This window comes from Maylandia zebra, linkage group LG20 (assembly GCF_041146795.1).
Source record: "Maylandia zebra isolate NMK-2024a linkage group LG20, Mzebra_GT3a, whole genome shotgun sequence".
NCBI lineage: Eukaryota > Metazoa > Chordata > Actinopteri > Cichliformes > Cichlidae > Maylandia > Maylandia zebra.
In genome coordinates, this window is record NC_135186.1 from 516,384 (window position 1) to 538,766 (window position 22,383).

Sequence of the window (22,383 nt, forward strand, 5' to 3'; positions counted from 1 at the left end):
TAAAACAATGTCCGTTGTTTAAATCTTGATTGGAGTGCCATCTAACTTTTTGTATCAGGAGCAGAGAACGAAATAAAACTCTGTCACGTTCAATCTCTTTATTTGAACAGAATGGGGCAGTACAGTATTGACGTTCACTGATCGGCACACAGTTTTGTATTGTAAGGTTTAGATACAGCACATAATATAGCTAACAAGTAACTGATCTGGAGTCTGCCTACTCAGAAGTGATGCAAAACAGTATATGATGTGGCCTTACAGAAGTCATTTACAGTAAGATCGTGCCTCATGTGGCAGCTGCTCTGTCCACTTGGCGCCGGCCACTACACAAACAGTTTGTTGCAGTTAACAGAGCGATTTTCGAAGACTCCCAACAAAAACTTGTGTATTAAAATAGATATTTGCATACGTGGATGGGAAGATGGAGATCTTTACCATAGGAAAGAGATTTTGGCAAATAAATCTTGGTTAATGTGAGTATATAAGTTTTCCTCTATACAAAGGAAAAGCTGTACAGCAATGAGGGTGTTGCCAAAGTAAGAACAGAATGTATTGCAGATGCAGCGTCATAGAAGTTGCTCTAATTTCAGTCGTCATAGCTTGCATGGGTGGAGAGACCATACATCAGTGGATCACAACAGAAAACAACATTCCCTTGGCTGTAACACATACTGACAACCACATAGGTGCAGGAACAGAGCTATGCTAAGGATTGTGCCATTTTTAAATGTTTGCAACAGGAATAAATATGCTTCAGTTTTGTTTGCAGTGTGTAACTAAGCCCCATGTCCCTTCAAAAAGACTGCCAGCTTGGTATTGGACAGTCACGGCAGATAATGGCTACTCAATATTTTGATTTTACTCATGTACTCGAGTTCTAATTCATCGCACCACAATGACACAAAATCTCTTAAAAACAAACCCTGATAGGTGATGGTGTGCTTGATTTCTCTCATGAGCTGCTTTGTGCATCTGGGTTCCTTCTGTGTGTGCTGAGAACTGTAATAGTTCTACATCAGTTTTACTAAGAATAAGAATATATACACACAACTTCTCATACTAGCTTCTAAGAAGGTCTGTGATCCTTAGATGGCTGAGGAAATTTACTTAATGCTGCAGTCCTGAGCACAGCCCTGTCCAAACATACAACCATTTTCTCTAAACCATGATTATTTCCATAATTGAACATTCCTGCAAACAGACAGACATCTGTGCCTAACAGTCCAGACACCTTTAGTTATATTTTTTTTGTGTTTTCTTTTTTTCCTTGCCCCATATCGATATAGTTTTGCTTTGGTTAGTCCTTGCGCAGGTACAGGTGGGTTGTGGGCCAGCAGGAGCATGCATCTCCCTGGTCAGTCCCCGGCCTTGCTTTAAGCATTCTGCATCTCCTTGCCAATCTTGTAACTTAGAATCTTATTCCAATCAATCTTTGTGCGTGTGACAGGCAGCTGACGACGCAGGGCCTTAAAGGTCGTATCAGACATGGTCTGGTAGTTCTCACTGATAGCAGTCTGAGGGAGCAAAAGCAGAAGGGAAACAAACATCAGTTGTGTTTACATTATTGTATTTTGCACAACTCTGTTGCTTGTGAAGCTCGCACACAAGAATTTCACTCACATGTGCTGTACCAATGTACCTGCACATGTGATGTGACAATAAAAGTGATTTGATTTGATGTTTTTCCTTTTTTAAAAATTCAAAATGTTACAGGTAACACTTATTTTTAAGGCAGTACATAAACCATGTAGTCAGCAAAAGCTAGCTCACCTGGTAGTCATTTTCTGCATTCTCAATAATGTCAACAAATTCCTTAGCTGTCTGGATCTCATTCTGTCAAAAAAAAAAGTGAGAGACATCTTTTGTCTTCACACAAAGCTGTCACAGTCAGACGACTACAGCGCACATTGTTGACACACACAGACTAATATTTGTACTTACAGTCACTGGTATGGAGTCTTCTACCTCCTTGTGGCTAACCAGTTGCACATTCCCATCTTCATAATAGTGCACCTGCAATTTTAAAAAAAGTTCATTATCAAACCAATATTTTGCAACAATATTTCTCCTTATTTATGACAATGTGTACACTGACCTGGATTTTCAATACTCCTACCACCTGAGCAGTGGACTGACCAATGGTAAGCTTCCACTCTGACCTGCAGCGACCATTCCTTTGTCAGGGAAAATAAAAGAAGACTTGTGTTACAAACAGGATCATCAGGAAGCGAAAAGCACTGAATAAGTACCTAATATTCCCCCTTTACCCAGAAGACTATATTTCTAAGCATTTCTGTGACAGAGCCACATTATGAAAAATAAAATATTCTATTATATTTAGATATATTCACATATGCATTTTTTATCTGCTGTTTTCAGGATGTACACTATACCAAAAGTTTTTGGGTTGAAACTGATGTCCTTCAATGCAGGCTATGATCGTTTGCTGACCATCAACTGTTTTCCCATATACCTGCAACACATAGATGTTATGGGTAAACAGCAGGCAATGTTGTCTATAATGACCATATTGTTTTAAATGCACCTTACCGTACAGACTCCAGTAGGGTAGTGCTCTTTGACATAGGCACTAAGGGCAGTATCACAGGCATCTCTCCAACTTCTCAGGGCTGTCTCTCCTTCGTATGGCTGCACGTCGCTCACTTCTTTTCTTAGGTGGTCGAAACGGAACGATAAACAGTTGCGAGGATCGAGGAAATGTCCCTGACCCAAGTCACCATGCTCTGTGATCAGGACCTTAAATGAAGGAATAAGAAAGAGTGAATAACGCTGTTGCACGTATTTGCTCACCTAAAATGAAAACGACTGCACTTGAACCAAGATTTTCTTAGTTGCCTGGTTTTATATTTAGGGCTCATCAGAAAATTGTTTTAGGGCTGGAAATAAATGCACATCACACAGAAGTACTCAGATCTTTCTCATGATCAACTGATGAATCAAAACGTGATCAACTAACGCTTCAGGGGAGCCCAAAAAATGATCGATTGAAATGAATGATTTCAAAAGTCCCAACATACCGGCTCATCATATCCCTCTAACTTGGCAGGTGTAAATTGATCCATGTTGTACTGGGCAAAGGAGCTGGAGGAAGAAAATCGGCAGAAAAACAAAGTATATATTAATAATATGGCATCAAATGTATTTCAAAGAAGTGCCTTAAAGATATAAGGAATGACAAACATCTCTGAAATGAAAAATTTCCCATATGGAAACTTTTGTAACCCATTTCCTGAATATGCGTAACTAAGCAGCACTTACTGTGAAGCCCCCTCCCTAAGAAGATTGTCATTGCTGAGGAGAAGCCGCACATCTACAAAGAGTAAAATAAACCAACGTTTGGATAGATCTCTCAAGAGACAGAAAGTTATTCTTATTGTTCGAAGCAAAGTATAATACATAAGTCAGTAATATTATCAAAGACATCTTTCTACATCTGCTTCTTACCATTGAAGACTTCATTGAACTCTCCAGGGGGGGCATGTGTCACAAAGTTGGCAGCTATGCGGACCTGCAGACAAAAATTTAATGCCACCAATTAATTCAGCCATCAAAGTAATGAGGGCTTTTTCTGACTCAGACTGGGCCTTTGCAAGGTCCGTATACATGGTAATTCACATTACAGCATGTGATGTGGAATAGGCAATAAGCTTGTTGTATTTTTTAAGCAAAACAAAACATGATTTTCTCTCATTTATTGCCATTTTATAGACAAAAATATCTTATGTTTGAGTAAATGAAAACCTATTTTACACAGTTTAAAAAATATATAATAACATTTTATTTCATGGGAAAGGTAGGAGGGGATTTCTGCTGAGGTCTACTGGTTCACTGCAATCCCACATTTTCCTGTCATTACCCACTGGATCTTTAATCTCTCACCTCCCTGGTACAAAGTCTGTAATATCGGAACGACTGCCAAACCCAGACTTGTCAATGTCTGATTAGCCTGGCATCTGTAACCCCCATGTTGTACTCATTCTGGCATTTATTAGACACTTTTGAAGGCAAATATTCTGTACAGTGACTTGGTTTCAATCTGTGGGGTAATTCCTAACATTCTTGTAGCTTTTGCCATTTTGGCTCAAGTAAGTAACCACATTTTAACAAATTTAACATTCCAATTAACAACCGGTTTTGTTACTGATTTTGAATTAGGTTGCTAGCTTTTCTTGTGAAAAAGTCAGTGTAACTTTAAAGCTCCCATGTCTTTTGCAACAGTCGAGACTTTAACCTAGCAGAGAGCAAGTTTTACTAAATAAAGGACAGACTGTCATTTGAAGTGGACACTGAATTGTCAGTTCCTCGTAAGCAAAATGTCATCTCGCCCTTTGTTTTCCTACCTGAATGGCAACAGATTGATGTTATCAGAAGAATGTTGTCGCCACTTTGTCTTCCTGTTCAGATGCCTTACCCTACAGCAGTTACCCTTTCTCAAAGAACGACAATGCTGAAATGCATGCCTCTAACTGGCGTTGCGAATAGTGACACCGTCAGGCTTCATCTTAACTCTAGGCACCTGAATCCTGATCTTAAGTCATGTGATGCAAACATAAGTATTTGAGCTGCAACTGAATCTGTTTGACCCAGAAATCGAAGGCAAAGTAATGGTAGCTGCTAATGTTAGCGAACGCTATAGGAGGAACACACAGCCCTCTCTGTGATTATCACTGGCATGGACATTGTCACACTAGTTGGAAACTAGTCGTGATACTTTTATTTTAATTTAATTTTTATTCTAAACATTTTTTCAGCACCAAAATGGTTAAACCCTCAATGAATGGATGTTTGCTTCTGTAGCTGCTAGCCAACTAACTAGCGTTGGCTAGTTAGCTCACGGTAGCTTAAAACAGAAGTTTATAATTTCTACATCAGAACAAAAACTACCATTCTCTTTCCAAATTTCACATAAATATATAACAGGTGAGCCCATTTATAAATGAGAAAAATGTTGCTGAGCAAAGAATTAAAGAGTCTCCAAACCTTCTCTTCATCTGACAGCGGCTCCTCAAAATCAGCCATCTTGGCTCTTTGTGACCCCACCTACCACAGCTGACTGACAAGACCAGAGCAGTAGCTGTCATGCACACAGGGATTAAATAAAAATACTACTCATAAAGTTATGTAATCACCTATTTTCCCCATATACGTTTCTCTCTTATCATATACGATTAGATAGTTAAGATATTTAATTTAACACTATGTAAAGTAGTGTAAAAGTAGTTTTAACAGTGCAAGTGGGCATCTAAAAAGTTCCTTACTTGCTGTGTGCTGCTTCCTGTTAAGTATCACAATAGCAATTGTTTTACAAAATAAAAGTATATGCTTAACACCTCTGTTTAGTGAACAGCGTTCTAAGTTGTCGGCAACACATTTTAGAGTGCTTTTATTCGTTTAAAATTAATATGTATTCATTAACTTAATAACGATGCTTTGATTCATTCAGAAACTGTTTATCAAGTATTTTATTTGATAAGGGGCAGCAGGAAGCGGTAACGGGTACTTTATGGCTCGCTTTGTAGTGGCGCTTTCATTCTTTGTGCCGCTAACTGGTTGATATTTACAGACTAGCGACACACACCGTTGCTATTATGGAGTCGCAGGTATGATTTAAGTGGAACTGACGGCTGACGTTGATCATGTGTGGATTTTGTGTTCAAAAATCTGTTACTAAATAGGTGCAAATGTGTTGCGGGCGGTAATTACGCTGTCACGATTTTTTTGTAATAACTGACTAACGTTAGCCAGCTTCCGAGTCAAGCTAGCAGTCGGACAGTGATTCAGTTGTTTTCTTCTGCAGGAAGTTCCTGGTCATGTGGATACTGTTAAATCGGACAAATGCTACTCGAAGCAAACAAACTGTTTTAATTGGTTTCTTTGTCGAAGGCATGGGTGTTGCTTTATTTTGACATATGTTTAACATCTGGTTTCCTTTTTTTTTTAGCGGTAAATAGTGAGTGATAGCCTACAAACTTTACCCTGATGGTTAGCCTCGTAGCAACAAGATGAACAGGGCATTGTTAGCTGTTGGACAGCTTCTGTCACTGAGACGTAATGTGAGTTTTTCTGCTGTGTGCTGTCAGGTGGTAACCAGTGCGAAGGAAATTGCCAAGCTCTATAAAGAGCTCAGCCTCTATCCATCTTTGACCAGAGCAGATGTGGGACCCGTAATCACTTCTCAGTATGGAGGCAAATACAGCAACATTTACACAGGTACACCTAATGTGCTGCACGTAACACGGTCAGATTTGCATGTAATGATGCACGTTAATTATATTTTTATGTGGTTATTTTCTTCTGCAGAATGGAACCAGCGGGATCTGGAGAGGAATGAGACTGTTAAGTTTTGCAGGCAGTACATTGTATTTCACGATGACAAGTCAGTGGTCTACTCTGGAGCCTCGGGAAACTGCACTGAGATCAAAGGAGAGTATGTATCACTTTCATATTTGATCTATTGTTTGGCTACAAATACTGTCATACTTTCTGAGCAGATACAACAATATATTCTCATTTGTGTCTCCTGTCAGGGTGCTAAGTAAGGATTCTCCTTCTGGTGAAATGAAGGCAGTTGTCAGAGAATGCACGGTTCAAGGGAAAGATAAACAGTTTCTGGAGGTGTGTGTCTGGCTCAGTGTCAGCACTGAGTTTCACACCTGCTCTTTATTTGTCTTTGTTCCACTTTAGCATTTTATTTCTCCTACTGTGTTAGTCTCTTATTTTCCATGGCAACACCATGGGAAACTGTGTGTTAGCTTACATTAGAAAAAATTGGACTTTAACTTGAACGTTCTTCTACTTACCTGCTTGTGGCCTTTCAGATCTGGAGTAAAAACATTAAGGTGAAGAGCATAGATCTGACAGCCTTAAAGAAGCATGGCAAAGTTTATGAAGATGGTAAGTCATCTTGTTGTAAAATCTTTGGTGCTTGTTGTTTTTCCTAAATATCTTAAATTTAAACTTTTGTGTGTGGGTTATTTTTCATCCTTAGACCAGTTTGGCTGCTTGGTTTGGTCTCACTCTGAGACCCACCTCTTATATGTGGCAGAAAGAAAAAGACCAACAGCAGAATCTTTCTTCCAGGTCTGTTTGTATTAAAACAAATTAAAAAGCATGAAATATATGTTGGATTCTGGAAAAATAAAAAAAATGAACTAATGACTTTGACATATTTGCACTCACACCAAAGAGATGAAAGTACTCTCAAAAGTCGTTGAATGTCATTGAAAGAAAGCTTACTTTTCAGTCATAAACAATATTGTAAACTTATTAAAAGATATGTCTTTTTCCTTGCTATTCAAAAGCAAAATCCCATAACAATACTGATTGTTATGCAGTTGCAGTGGAGTGTGTTTACTGTCTCCTCTCTAGAGAGTTAATTCACTGTATAATTGAATCTGAAACAACAGAAATGACTAGTAGTTAATAAGTATTAACCATTCTATGTTCCATATTCTCCTTATAGACTGAGTCTCCAGAGTTGTCTTCTATTGGAGATGAGGACGAGACCTTGAGAACTGAGAAAAAGGAGGCTGTAAAAGTGAATGGAGCTAATATTCCCGAAACTGAAAATATTTTCACAGTTCAAAGGTTTAATTCTGGTCTTAAGTTCTTTTCCTCGTTAGTTTAAATTTTCCCATCTTCTTCCTGCAGGGGGAGCAGTTTGTCTTCCATGAGGACTGGGGAGAGACTTTGGTTAGTAAGAGCTGTCCTGTGCTTTGTGTTTTGGACATCGAGGGAAGCAATGTTTCTGTGTTGGAAGGAGTGCCTGAAGATATCTCACCAGGGCAGGTTAGTGCAATAGTTTTTTTTCTTTTTTCCATTTGGTGTATGCTTTTCTTTAATGTTTACACTCTTCAAGTATCCTCATAATATTTTGTTCTTTCTCTCTTTTACTCTTGGTATCACACTGTTTCTGTATTTGCAGGCATTTTGGGCTCCAGGTGACACAGGTGTGATTTTTGTAGGCTGGTGGCATGAGCCTTTCAGACTTGGCCTCAAGTACTGCCCCAACAGGAGGTGATGACAGTTTACAACGATCAAGTCAGACTGCACAGCTGATCAGTCATAAATACCCTCATAAGCTAATACTGTAAGTCGTTTATGTTTCATTTTTCTCTGTCAGGTCATCTTTGTTCTACGTGGATCTTACTGGTGGGAAATGTGGTGAGTGGATTTGTGTTATTTCTATCATTCAGACCTATTTTATGAACACAAGTTAAGTTGAAGTTATCATATCCAGTTAAGTAGAAATGCAGTTCCACTTATGTTTAATCTATTGTGTTATGGACCCAGCTGTAAAAGGTTGTTCATGTACATATGTATGTGTTTGTTGTGCCCATCAGAGCAGCTTTCATCAGGCACCAGCGCAGTGTGCTCTCCCAGGCTTAGCCCGGACCAGTGTCGAATTGTCTACCTAGAGTGTTCTGTCTATGGACCACACATGCAGTGCAACAGGCTGTGTATGGTAAAACTGAATCTGGCCTTTTTTCAACCAAATGTGCTAACTTTCCCTTCTTATGAAATTAGCTTTCCTTAAATTTCTGTTCATTGGCTTAGCTCTTGCTTTTCTCTTTTAATACTAGTATGACTGGTATACTAAGAAGACCTCGGTGGTGGTGGATGTCGTGAAGCGACCTGGAGAGGGTAGGGAATACATAGTGGTCACCATTTTTTTTCTGTATATAAAACTGCATATATTTATATTAAAAAATGATTAATGTTTGGCTGTGCAGATGGCTTTACCGGTATCTACAGTTGTCAGTTGTCCCCTCAGTGCTGGTCAGCTGATAGTCAGCGTGTTATTATTTCTTGCCCTCAGCGCAGCCTCAAGGTAAAGTTACTGTCTGGGAAATTTCTTGATATTGTGAGGGGAAAAAATACACATTAAGGGTTAATATCACCTTTTTCATATATATTTCAGTTATTTAACAGTTTGCAAATAATGAGAATTTTTCGTTTGTATGCAAAAAAAATGTTATTGTCATATGTTTTTGCTCTTTTTAGGATCTCTTGATGGTGGATATAAGCACAGGGAGCATCACCTCTCTGACTGCAAGTGAGTCACGAGATATACTTAGGGTTTTTAAGTATTTGGTTAGTTAGTTAATAATAACCTATATTGTTCTAGAACCACTTCAGTGTGTGTTTTAAGCTGTTTCTAATGGTGATCATTGTTTGCCTTTAGAGTCTGAGGTTGGTAACTGGTGTCTGCTGAACATAGAGAGAGATCTGATGGTGGTGAACTGCTCTTCTCCCAACAGCCCTCCAAATCTGGTAGGATCAGCATTTTATAACACACACACACACACACACACACACACACATATATATATATATATATATATATATATATATATATATATATATATATATATATATATATATATATATATATATGCAATTTTTGTGACACAGCTGGGGCTGCGTCACTTACATCAGTGCCATTTCTTTTGTACAGATGGTGGGTTTCCTCCCAAGCAGGGAGTCCGAGGAGGATGTTGTCTGGGTTACTCTGGAAGACTCTCCGACGTTGCCAGAAATCGATTGGAAGATTTTGACCTTCACCCCTCCTCCAGACCAAGACAACAGTCAATATCGTAAGATGGTTAATAGCATCTAATCTGAAGTCATTGGAGATCGTTTTAAATGTAGAATTTGTCCCTCTTTTTTTTTTTATCTAATGAGCCAAACTCTTAAAGTTCAGTCGTTTTTTTTGGTAATCAGTATGCCAGCAGTGCAATTAGTTTCAATGTTGCTATGCTGGATAAAACTAGCTTGGGAATGCTTACTTTAAGTTGGTAAATATTTCTTGAATATTTATAATATTTGGGTTTACACCTCTAAAAACTGTTTTGTCTTTTTTATGTCAGAAAGGCTCACAAACTTCTCTTAAATCTTGCTATTCTAGCGGGCCTTGATTTTGATGCTCTGCTGATCAAACCAAAGGAGGTTAAGGATGGAGTGAAGCTGCCTCTTATCGTCATTCCTCATGGTTTGTTTCTTTAATTTTGATTTTTAAACCATTATTTGTTTTCAGTAGAGACAAAAATGGGAGTATTTATCAGTTGTTGTGCAATGTTTACTTAGAGAAATATACCAGAAAAGCAGAATCAATATTGTAAATGCTCTGTATTAATAACATACATGAAATACAGCTACATTTGAAAGTAATAACCCTGTGATACTAATCCATTTTAGATTTACTTTTAGGATTGAATCTGTTTTGGGATTTGTTTCCTTTCAGTCGAGAGCTATTGCTGATAAGATTGTGGTTGCTATGACGATAGTGCGCTATTCTGATACCCAAGAATAGTCTTTTATGACACAGCTTGTAGTCCATGCAGTAGTAATACTGTAAATACTGTAACTCTACATGCATATTACTTTCATGCCTCACTTGAACTATGGTTTCAAACACTCAGGCAATAGTTTTTAACACAAACTCAATATTTATCTCACTAGGTGGCCCTCACTCAGTGATAGTGGCTGAGTGGGGTCTTTCCGTTGCTGTGCTGTGCAAAATGGGCTTTGCTGTATTACTGGGTAAGTTCTTATAAGAATGTGAAGTAACTAGACCTGCTAAGAGAACAGTCGTCCCTAAATTACTTTAATTTAGACTATGAAAACATGAATGATTCTCTTTCTCTTTAATATTTGGACTGGGGCTTGGAACAGCAAATTCAGGGTTTTTCCTGGCTCAAAATGGGCACTTGTGGGGTGACTACACATGTAGCCATAATTGGTCACCATGTATATAAGGCAAAACATATGCATTAATGTACTTAACACAAGTCTAAGCAGTTGCCTCTTATTTTAGAGAATTTGATAAACCAAAAGTGATTTCATATGTTTATATTAAACTTAGTTCTGGTGATATATTTATAGATGGAAGGCCTCTTTGGTTGGCAATATAGTTTTTTCTATATTAGAAAAGTCTGTAATCTGGATTTTGTGTCCAGTCATTTCTGTAGTACTTCCACTTGCTACAAACAAAAATATCCAGCACTAATGGTTTTATTATTGCAAGATTAAAAAAATAACCATGTCACTTTACCATGTTACATTATTTACATATCACAGTTATTGTCAGTACATGGATATCCCAATACCCCTAGTGTGCTTTATACTTTCAGTGAACTATCGTGGCTCCATTGGATACGGCCAGGACAATATCCTCTCACTGCTGGGCAATGTTGGCAGCCAGGATGTCAAAGATGTTCAAGTAAGTGTCCATAACTCTCACAATATTTTTCATGTCATGGTTTTGAATATCTGTACATGCATCCAGTTGTTTGCTGCATGGTGATAGCTTTGTTTACATGACTGAGTTAATTGGTTTCGATATTTAGTGTTTGCGATACATTCTGTTTAAAGCTCATAACACCAGTTCAGTTTTCCCTCCTTTTGCCTTCTTCTCTCCTCCTACTTTTATTTTTGCTTGGTCCATGTGTCTTTGAAATGTTTTACATTTGTTCTCTGCTTTTGTCGCCACCAGTTTGCAGTTGAAAGTGTGCTGAAAAGTAACGACCTCGACGTGCAGAAAGTGGCAGTTTGTGGAGGCTCTCACGGGGGTTTCCTGGCCTGTCATCTGATCGGACAGTACCCAGAATTCTACAAGGCTTGTGTGGCTCGCAACCCTGTTATCAACTTGGCCTCCATGATTGGCAGCACAGACATACCAGACTGGTAGGTCTTGTCATGCATATTCTCACACTTTTGCCCACATTTGTTTATGCATATTTTTAGGGAACTCATACGCATTTTAGCAGCGACACTCCTTCTATTCAGTTACCACAGCTGGAAGTAAGAATGGGCAATAAAGCCAAAGACATTGAAAAATTACTGGGGACTGATCCTGTAATTGTAAATCCAATTAAATAAAAGTGCACTTATAGCAAATCTAATATCCTTTAACATATTGCAAACATGGAGCAAGAAAAAAAAGGGGGATCAGTATGTTTTCAAAGATCTCTCATATTAGTGTCACATGAAAATGCCAACAGCTTACATTACACTACTCTAACACAACAGAGGAAGTACTTTTGAACTTCCAGATCGGACATTTTTCACATCATGCCAAGATTAAAAATGAACATTAACAAAATATCGTTACAATTTATAGCTTGTAATGATATCAGCTCGGAGGGAAGTGTTCAAAATGTACACAAATACAAGAGGAACAGAAAATGGCGCAGTCAAGCAGTCAATTTGTGTTCCTTTTTTTTCTGCAGGTGCATGGTTGAGGCTGGCTATAACTACAGTACAGACTGTCTGCCTGACCCTGCTGTTTGGGAGCAGATGCTGAATAAGTCCCCTATTAGGCATGTTGCACAGGTATAACCTTGAAAATCTCTTGGGTTTGTGGATATGTCTTTGTAAGTGTTGTTGGACAATGAAGCATGAAAGGTGTTTTCTGATCTAGGTAAAGACGCCGGTACTGCTGACCATAGGAGAAGATGACAAGCGTGTACCTAACAAGCAAGGAGTCGAATATTACAAAGCACTCAAAGCAAAGCAGGTTCCAGTTCGGTAAGCGGCGTCCTGAGTAACGTGTTTTATTGCTTATGCCTGATATAGACGGGATAACTGGAGTCTTATTTTTGTCTGTTGTTCATTCAGTAATGCTCTGGTTTGTGTTGCTTAGGTTACTGTGGTACCCAGGGAACAACCACTCTCTTTCCAAGGTGGATGCTGAATCAGATGGCTTTATGAATATCGCTCTGTGGATAATTCAACACATGAGTCTGTGATGATACATTTCAGATAAAAACACCGTATAGTGATTACGTTGCTGTTGCTGCCATGAAAGGATAGAATGACACTTTGTGTAAGGGATGTTACGTTCCTGTTTCAAGGACAGTGTGAAGTTCAAACTTAAGCCAAAGCATTAAAAGTGCTCTCCCACCAGAAGGCACTTTGTCTAAACTCTGCTTTACTTGTAATCTTTCTGTGGGTGTGGTGGTTTCCACTGGATGTCCAGTAAGTTTTAACAAAACACTTTTGATTGACAAACATTTTATTGATTGTTATTACTTTATGTAATCTTTACAATCCGTAAAGTCAAGGGCTTTACATCGTGTTGCTTTTGTTAAAGTCAAATCACTTTAGGCAACTTATTTCATATTCAGTCTTTTTAAATCGTGCCGTTTTGATTTCATTCACCTAATAAAGTAATTGTGAACTCACTGTGGTGTTTGAATTTTTACATGTTACTGATTGAGAGCATTCCTGAAACTAGTACTGAAATCGAATGTCATTTCTTTTTTTTAACAGAAGTTCTAGCTACTTGAGGAAGTCTTTCAATTTTTTTTCCCACCAATAGGAAACCCCCTATGAAGTGATAAAATGTGGCTATTGAATTGAGAAGTGATTGTCATGGGACAAATATTCTTTTGTGAAGTTTTTTTTTTTTTTGGGGGGGGGGTTTATCTCCCTTGTGAGTTTAAGAGGTCACATGGTTTGCATCAGACTGCTTTATACCTGACCACCTGCTTTCACTTCTGCATAATGAAAACTGCTTCTTGTGTGAGCACAGTCATCCTCTTATAACCTGTGCTCTTACGAGCACGATGCATACTTCACGCGCTGTGGTAAGTGACTTTTCATTATATTCTGTTTGAAAGTCATATTTCATTTTAGGAAGTCTGAACTCGCAGTGTAAACATTTACGTACATGTAAACCACCTGATAAGGCTCTATTAGATTTACGGTACTGTGTGTAAGTCTTGAGCCACCTCTTATTTTTTAAAAGCGCGCTTGTACGAGTCAATCTTTTTTCTCTCACTCTGAACTCTCTTAGACAAGCTTTCTTGTCATTTCAGTGATTTTCAGCCCAGTTCTTGTGTGATCTGGCATACCTCAGCCTTTTCTCCCTGCTTTCCTAACTAAAGAATGGCTACTTGACACCCCCATATTTCTAAAGGGTATGACTTTCAGACACTACCACTTCTTCTTTTGTCCAGTTCCTTTAAATGTTTTAAGGACACACAGGGATAGGTCAGTTTTTTTACTTAATGGCTCTCAGAGAATCACCTCGTTGATGCAAAAATACTATTTTATATGCGTTTTCTTTGCCATGAAATTGGTTCTTTGTTAAGTTGTCAGTTATGAATCTGTTATTTCATTGTCCTTGGAAGCAAAATGTAAAGAAATGAGGGGTTGTCCAAGACTTTTGCACTGTACTGTAGGATGCAGGTGGTGTTAATATTTTATTATGTATATTATATGGTATCCTCAAACTTGTTGTAAGCAACTGAATTTAATTTTGTTGACTTTTTTTCAGGCTCTGGTAAAAAATATCCTCATCCTAAGCCAGCTTTTTCCACTGGTGAAGACCATAAATACAAAATTTTTACCATGTGACACCAATCTGAATGAAACTAAAGTTGACTGCAGTGACAGACCACTCAAGCACGTCCCCTTCATTAAGGCTACATCTGTAGCTTACATAGATTTAAGCCGGACTAAGATAAACCGAGTATGGCCGCATGCTTTCACAGGTGTCCCAAATCTGCATACTCTAAAGTTATCGGGCAACTGTCAGCCGGGCAGTCCGAGAGCTCTGGAAGACAGGTCTTGCAGAGTGAAAATCTCCAGGTATGCTTTCAAGCCCCTACTAACACTGAAACATCTGGATTTGTCAGGAAACAGTCTTGCCTACATACCATGGTTACCAGCGAGCCTGGAAGTTCTTCATCTAGAGAACAACCAGATCTTCAACATTATCTACCCTCTAAACACTCCACATCTCGAAAAGCTCTTCCTCAGCAAGAACTGCTTTTATGCAAACCCGTGCAACCAGTCCTTTTACATCAGTGAAAAGGTTTTCCAAGAGCTCCCCAAACTGAAAAACCTCACATTAGGGTATAATAATTTGACAGCTATCCCTAAAGGACTGCCACTCTCACTGGAGAGTCTGGATTTAAGAGAGAATACAATCACAGAAGTCTTAGAAAAAGCATTTTTCAAAATGACTGCCCTGGAGGACTTAAATTTGGAGTGGAATTGCCAACGTTGTGACCATGCTGCAAGGCCCTGCTTTCCATGCCCACATAATCAGTCTCTAAAGCTACATTCAAACTCCTTTTATTCTGAAAACAGCTCCATTACCATCCTAAGTTTGAGGGGAAACTCTCTGAAAACATTTCCAAAGGACCTTTTCAGACCATTGAAGAAACTGAAAATATTGGACCTCTCTGACAACCTCCTGGCACATGCTATGCAAAATGGGACCTTCTTTAAAGAGCTAACAGGGGTCAAGTGGCTGAGCCTTATCTATAACTATGAACCACTGAAGACTTTTCCAGAACTTAATCTTTCCCCATATTTTAACAACATGTCTGATCTGCAATATCTTCTTCTGAGTGGCAACTTTTTCCTAAAATTTTCTGGTGAAAGCGTTGAAGTCCTCTCCAAGTTAAAAAGTCTAAGAGTTATAGAGCTGAGAATGAATTTCATTAACACTTTTAATATGACATTTGTCAAACAGTTACCCTCTCTAACTTCTGTTGACCTCTCCCAGAACATGCTTAATTTCCTTGAGTGCAGCTCAATTTCACGACCTGGGACTGTGGATGTAAACCTGTATGCAGGCTCTCTTCATAATCAACCTCTCACTCTAATGGATAGAGACGTCACATCTAGAAACAGTGTATGGGAAACAGACCCATTAAATGCTTTGGAAATGTTAGAAGACAGTGTGACAAATATCCCAACACTATTGGGCTTCCAGCACCGAGCAGATGTTCTGGACAAAAGATTTCCAGTAATTACATCACTGTGGGACTTGAGAAATTTTCATTGCAAAAATAAGCTGACATTTGACCTGTCTCAGAATGATATCGTGTACCTTAACAAACATGTGGTTTCAGGCATGGAGAATGCCGTTTGTTTAGACCTTTCCTTCAATTACATGAACCAGGCACTGAGGGGTGGGGTGTTTGAAGGTATGACACATTTAGAGTTTCTTAATTTGTCTTACAATAGGCTTGATCTTTATTATAACGATGCTTTCAGGGAACTTAATTCATCTCTGAAGATATTAGATATCAGTAACAATGACTTTCATTTCAATATGAGGGGCATGGGCCATCGTTTTGAGTTCCTTGAAAATTTGAATCAATTGGAAGCTCTAAGTCTGGCAAACAATGCTATTGGGATGCGAATCAACCAAAGGCTGATCTGCAATTCTTTGAAGTACTTTGACTTCTCTGGAAATCACCTGAACATCATGTGGGACTCTGACAACAACAAGTACACTAATTTCTTCCAGAACCTGACAAATCTAACCTACCTGGACATCTCCAACAACCATTTAAAATCGCTCTCATCTGAAGTGCTGAGTAACCTCCCAAGTAGCCTTAGGGCTCTCATCGTCAGCAGCAATTCTCTAAACTATTTCCCATGGCTAAACATCTCTGCACTTACCAGTTTACATTACCTGAACCTGAATCACAACTTCCTTTACAAACTGCCAAATTATGCAGTAATATTTGGAGTCAATTTTACCTTCCTGGACCTCAGTCACAATCGGCTCAGTTATATTCCTGAAGATTTCTTTAATAACGCAAAGTCCCTAAAACATTTGTATCTCAGTCACAATCAGATCAAAGAGTTGAACCGGGAGCATCTTCCTGTCCTCTTTAAAAATGGCACTCGCCTTGAGAATCTCACCCTGCATGCCAACCCCTTCAAATGTGACTGCAATACCTCCTGGCTTGCTGACTTCTTGAGTACTACACCGGTACACATTCCTTATCTGACCACAGATGTACGGTGTGAATTCCCAGAGTCTCAGCAGGGTGAGAGCATACTGTCCATGGACCAGCGTTCTTGCCAGGACATATATGGTAGTGTAGCCTTTGTTGCCTGTTCATTTATGACTCTGGTGTTTACTGTTCTTCCTTTACTGAAGCACCTCTACGGCTGGGATATGTGGTATTGCCTGCAAGTGCTCTGGGCTGGACACAAAGGCTACTCCCAGATAGCTGGGACCGATTCGCATTATCAATATGATGCCTTTGTGGTGTTTGACACCAGTAACCAGGCTGTGAGGGACTGGGTTTACAACGAGTTAACTGTCAATCTGGAGAACTCTGGTCACAGGAGGTTTTGTCTATGCTTAGAAGAAAGGGACTGGATTCCTGGGCTGTCATGTATAGAGAATCTTCATAATGCAGTATACAGGAGTGTGAAAACCATTTTTGTGCTGTCCAGAGGTGTTAACGGAAATGTGAATGGTGTGATCCGCCAGGCCTTCTTCATGGTTCAACAGAGGCTTCTGGATGAGAAGGTAAAGTCGTAAAATCAGCCTGTATATTTTCACAAATTTTGTGGCTGTAACTTAACCCACAATCCTAAAATTATCCCTAATTCTGTCTCGAAAAGGTGGACGTAGCTGTGCTGGTTCTGATGGATAAGATTTTTCCCAAACTGAAGTACCTTCAGCTGAGAAAACGATTGTGCAGAAAGTCTGTGTTGTCATGGCCGCATCACCCATGTGCTCAACCCCTTTTCTGGAATCAAATGAGAATGGCGTTGTCATCAGATAACCTCAAATTTTATGACAACAACATGAGTGAAAGTTTTATATAACCTACTTTTACATGCCAACAGAGACAATCATGATTTCAAAGATCTTCCTCCTTCATATTGCTAAATATTAACAAACTTGACCTTCCATTAACATGCTGTCACATACATTTGGTTGGTGTTATAATTTTATTAACTCTTCCATATATATGTTATACATATTGTTCTTATTCCTCTGTTGGTTTCTCTGGGACGTCATTTGTTGTTATTGTTATTATGATCATTTGGATGTATTAGCTTAAATTTTCTTGATTTGTTTTATTTTCCTTTGCCGAATCCAGTGGTTTACAACACCTGTATTTGTATTTGCAGAAAATAATATCAGCTTTCCTTTCCGTTATATTTTGTCAGACGGAAGAACTTTTGATTGCGTTTATTTAGCATCTTAACCTGTAATTTACCCATTTTATTATATGTACTTTGCTCTACACGCTTAAAGTCATTCATTACTTTTTATGCAATCACGATGCGGGGGCGACACAATCCCATGGCATATCTGCTATAGGCTTGCAACGATATAAGAGAGCTTGACTTGATTTCCCTTGAATGGCTTGATTTCATAAATACCAGCAACACTGAGCACTCCGCCGTCTACAGAATTTTACTTCTCTTCCGTTAAGTTAAGGGAGGAAATGAAACCAGCACTTGTTGCAGGTTACAGATCACTAAGGACTTCATTATCACCTACTTAAATGATCTATTTTTTCTGTTTGTTTAATGAGAAAACAAAATCATGTCATGTTTTCATCGTCTCTGTACTCTAGCTTGGCGGGATCTCTTTTCTGAGACCGAACCAGGACCAAATACAGTTATAGTTACTCACTGTAATTTCTGGTTTATGGTCTGTTGAATGCAAAATAGGATCGTGCCGAACAGCTGCACTTCCCCGATACACTTCAGAGAGCTCCTAACTGCACTGTCACAAATCACCACATTTGTATTCCAGAATAGCCCGGTTTTACCCAATCACATGGTGTGATCTTAAATTATGTCTCTACATCTACTTCAAGCAAACTCACTTTTGTCTGTGTGGGCTCTTTTGTTTAAAAAACCCAACAATATTAAGTTCCAGCTGCTGTGTAGTAAAGGGAATTTCAGAGCTTTGGCTTTGCGTAATACCTTCCAAGTACCATTCCCAATTCATGATTCATAGGTATATGAAAAACAGGAAACCACGCAATCATGGCTCTTCGCGCTGCCCCACCACGGCTCTTCGTCGCGCACGCGCCAGCTGGGAGAGCGCGCCCACGCGGACCCGATGGCAGTACAGGTCATGAGCTGAGCTGCTGAGATCATGGAGCCTGCGCCGAGGTCGGACAGGGTACTGATGGGACTTTACAGTGATGGAGAGGTACCTGTACGGTAAGCTCGGGCAAACATTTGGGTGCGCACCTGGACTTTGTGGAATTATTAAAAAATAAATAATTCCAACATGAAAACATTATTTCAACAAATTAAACTGTGTGCTTTTAGTTTTAGCGGCAGATTAATCATTATGTAAGGTACGAGTCCGAACTCATGTAGCCGTGTGCATACGAGCAAGAAACTAATCCGTCATGCGGTGGTCATAGTAGAATTATGCTCCGTCTCTGTCGAGGCTGCCCAATCACATGCACAGCGACAGTTTTACTCGTGCCACGCATGGAATACGGTTAGGTCTGCTCGGTAGTTTTTCCATTGAGGTGGCAGGATGTTGAGCTCCAGGAAAAGCCTTCCAAAGGACTGTAAATTATCATCCGGAACAACCGATCTATGCCGTTGCAGTTTGGGCGGTGATTCGACTTTTCTCTTCGCAGCAACAGCTGGCTGCAAACTGAGAAGTAAGTGCAGCGGCTTGTGGACCGAAATGAAGTGAGGCGTTGTCTACTTTATTTCAGAATTCCGCTCTTCCTTCATCTGTCCTTTCTCATTCTGCTGCTATGGTTTGACGTGGGAGCGTGCAGCGGCGTAAACTTGGCGCGTCTCCATGAATATGGACCAGTGACTTGTGATACCTCCATCTTAATGCGAATAATGCAAAAGGGCAAAGCTTATAATAGTAGCTTACCAAGCTACCTTGAGTAGAATTTAGAATTGTTTAGAGCCTGTTTGTAATTTTATTATAATATCTAATTAATAGAATAACAATATTTACTAATTATTGGCCACATTCCTCCACTGATATACCAGAAGTACACACAAATGGGTACCACTGAAGGTTCATGACGCTAACTTCATTGTCTCCACAGTGGATAAGGGATTGACAGCTATGTTATGACTGACAAGAACACTTAGCCAATCGCTCAGTTGAATCCTGTGTAGTGAGTAGTGCTGGACCCAATCCTCATGGATTAGAGGAGGGATTATGATGTGGATTTGCCTCTGCAGATTTGCAGACAGGCCCCCATTGTGGACTAGGATGATGCTGGGGTGCACTTACTTTGATATGGATATAGTCTTAACATGTACTACGGTGTCTATTTCTCTCCAGTTTTAGCTGGAGCCTAAGGTACAGGTATGTTGACAGCCTAGCAAAGCATAATGACAAATTTGCAATTGCACCTGAGAGACAGTTGGTAAAAATTGTTGCAATTTCCTATGTTCACTGCAGATTACACAATTTTGTTTTCCCTGCAGGTTAGAATCCCAGCACTTTGCAATAACTAGAGTTAGTGCTGTCCATGGTGCTGAAATGGTCATACTGGTCCATCTTCCTTTTTTTTTAATATCCTTTCACCATCTACTGCGGTGACTGAGACTGTGGGAGGTTTTCTAAATATAATGAGCGAGAGTGTAGAAGTAGCCTGTAGTATACTGCACCACTAATGTGCAGTCTGCTTAGAGACATTTCTTTCCTGTCCTCACATTGTCACTCTCCCCTAATAAGGAAGAGCGAGGATTAGGGAGTACTTTAGCAATTGTAAGTCAAGTTGTAAAGCACTTTGGTCCAAACTCTTTTCCTGAAGAAGCACACTAATCCTGTACCTTTGTGTAAAAGGTTCTCTGGGGAATTAAATGTTTAATTTCTTTAAAATGTTCATTAAATAATTACCACAAACCATGAATTACATCAGCCTGGCTGTGACCAGAAGTACAGTTGACAGTATTGTTTGTTATATAGGTGTTGCTTCTAATGCTTGGTGTTGATTAGGTAGTTCTTGATTTAAATCATTGGTGTAATTTTATTTAGGTTGTACAGCTGCTTGTGTTGATGCAACCTTTAACTGCCAAATCAAATTGGTTTTAAATGATTTGTCTCACTTTCACCTTTTTAGAATCCATGATGTCCTGCACTGTAGCTGAAATTACAAGACCACTGACCTGTGTGTCTGGGAGACCTGCTGCCAACAGTGACTGCTGCTTTCCTCAAATAGGACTAAATAAAAGTCAGCCTCAAGCCCTAAACAATCAGTCATGGACAGGTGAAAACTGAGAGGCCAGTACGTGGCCTTTACTTACTCTGTTATCCACAAAGGACATGAGCATATTCTCAGCTTTAACAGTTTCTTTTCAGATGTTGTATTTTGCCATGTAAAAAAAAAAAGAAGATGCCTTTAAATATTAGAGCCAAGCCCACACAGAGCAAGCTTTCTGCTGCTGCAAAAGGTAGTGGGCACACCGATGGCAACTCGTCTCATTCACGTTTCTCAAGGTCCCCTAAACACGGGAAAGGCAAACAGGCTGTAAGCTCAGCACCAGGGGCCCGTTCAGGGTTAGAACCAGGCTCTGTGTCAGGAGGTGTGCCTGCAACACCATCTAAACTGACTGGGGGACAAGGGTCAGTGTCAAGGCCAGGTTCAAAAATCAAAGCTGAGCCAGAAGCAGGCAAAGGGTCAACGCGTGGTTCAGCGACAGCACCAGGGGGTAAAACCTTGTCTATGGAGAATATTCAGTCTTTGAGTGCTGCATATGCCACATCAGGTACTATGTATCCCAGTGAGCGGGAGTCCTTGGAACCCTCTGGTGGGTACCCCAAAGGCACCATGACATTAGGTAGAAGTACCAGCCGCTCCTCCTACACTGGCCGGACGACAGCTACCGGAAGCAGCCCAAACATCACATCTTCTGGGATGCATCACTTGTCAGATCCTTGTGGAGACCAGAGTTTTCTTTCTGGAGGGACTTCTAGTTTACGGCGGCAGTCTGGAAGACTCACACAGATAATGAATTCGACTGGACGTGGAGAGGTTTCCACATTTGATCTCCATTCTCAGCTGAGGGATCTGCAGAGAGAGAACAACAACCTGCGAAGAGAACTGGAAGGAGGTAGGGATGGAAGGACAGGCCCCAGCATGAACAGCGTCAACTTTTGGAGCCCAGATGTAAAGAGAGAAAAGGGCGTGAGGCGAGAGGAGGGAGCGAGGAGCTCCATTGTGAAAGACCAGCACAGGACAAACCAAGAAGATTTGCAGGTGAGCTTGTTTCAAAAATAGCTGCATAAATAAAACAGACATTTTCTCCACTAAACACAACACTGCGATACTATTACTTCACATTTAAGGTTCTCAGTGTAACACCCATAAAACTGTTGCTGTTATTGATGGTGAACGTCTGTCAGTCTTGCTTGTGGCTAGTGTTAGCACTTGCCAAATCAGCAATGAGACATACATGACGCAGGTCTACACTAGGGCTGCCACGATTAGTCGACTAGTCACGATTATGTCGACTATTAAAATCGTCGACGACTAATTTAATAGTCGACGCATCGTTTGAAGCTTTGTAAGATCACAAAGGATGCAGGAATGAGTACCGGTAGTAGGATTTAAGAGTGTAATAACGGACTGAAACAGAAGA

The 22,383-nt window shown here is 39.8% G+C and overlaps 3 protein-coding genes across 5 annotated transcripts in view; 2 read left to right on the forward strand and 1 right to left on the reverse strand.

Moving 5' to 3' along the window:
• Positions 1 to 83: 83 nt before the first annotated feature.
• On the reverse strand, positions 84 to 5,140 carry capza1b (capping actin protein of muscle Z-line subunit alpha 1b). Its single transcript, XM_004558890.5, has 10 exons — positions 5,002 to 5,140; positions 3,466 to 3,529; positions 3,280 to 3,331; positions 3,039 to 3,102; positions 2,551 to 2,757; positions 2,394 to 2,473; positions 2,096 to 2,174; positions 1,942 to 2,013; positions 1,771 to 1,833; positions 84 to 1,514 (listed from the first exon to the last, which is right to left on the reverse strand). The coding sequence occupies exons 1-10, from the start codon at positions 5,038 to 5,040 to the stop codon at positions 1,374 to 1,376; spliced, it is 861 nt and encodes a 286-aa protein (XP_004558947.1). The 5' UTR covers positions 5,041 to 5,140; the 3' UTR covers positions 84 to 1,373.
• A 345-nt stretch (positions 5,141 to 5,485) lies between these two features.
• On the forward strand, positions 5,486 to 13,206 carry apeh (acylaminoacyl-peptide hydrolase). The gene is made up of 23 exons (XM_004558889.4): positions 5,486 to 5,621; positions 6,102 to 6,231; positions 6,322 to 6,448; positions 6,549 to 6,636; positions 6,840 to 6,915; positions 7,010 to 7,101; positions 7,484 to 7,558; positions 7,672 to 7,809; positions 7,946 to 8,037; positions 8,144 to 8,184; positions 8,364 to 8,485; positions 8,604 to 8,664; positions 8,754 to 8,851; positions 9,025 to 9,076; positions 9,206 to 9,294; positions 9,479 to 9,617; positions 9,929 to 10,012; positions 10,483 to 10,563; positions 11,154 to 11,242; positions 11,516 to 11,706; positions 12,252 to 12,354; positions 12,443 to 12,549; positions 12,665 to 13,206. Exons 1-23 carry the CDS (start codon positions 5,610 to 5,612, stop codon positions 12,768 to 12,770), a joined length of 2,193 nt encoding a protein of 730 aa, XP_004558946.1. The 5' UTR covers positions 5,486 to 5,609; the 3' UTR covers positions 12,771 to 13,206.
• A 252-nt stretch (positions 13,207 to 13,458) lies between these two features.
• Positions 13,459 to 22,383, forward strand: part of LOC101477967 (ERC protein 2) — a 165,591-nt gene continuing 156,666 nt past the window's right edge. For 2 of the 3 annotated variants that reach the window (XM_076878162.1, XM_076878163.1), the window contains exons 1-2: positions 19,214 to 19,430; positions 20,865 to 22,001. In XM_076878162.1, the coding sequence (XP_076734277.1) occupies positions 21,138 to 22,001 (864 nt within the window). In that variant the 5' untranslated portion in view covers positions 19,214 to 19,430; positions 20,865 to 21,137. Of the gene's footprint in view, positions 13,611 to 14,302; positions 17,312 to 17,406; positions 18,973 to 19,213; positions 19,431 to 20,864; positions 22,002 to 22,383 lie in introns of those variants that run through there. The other variant, XR_013094727.1, reaches the window with a different exon arrangement.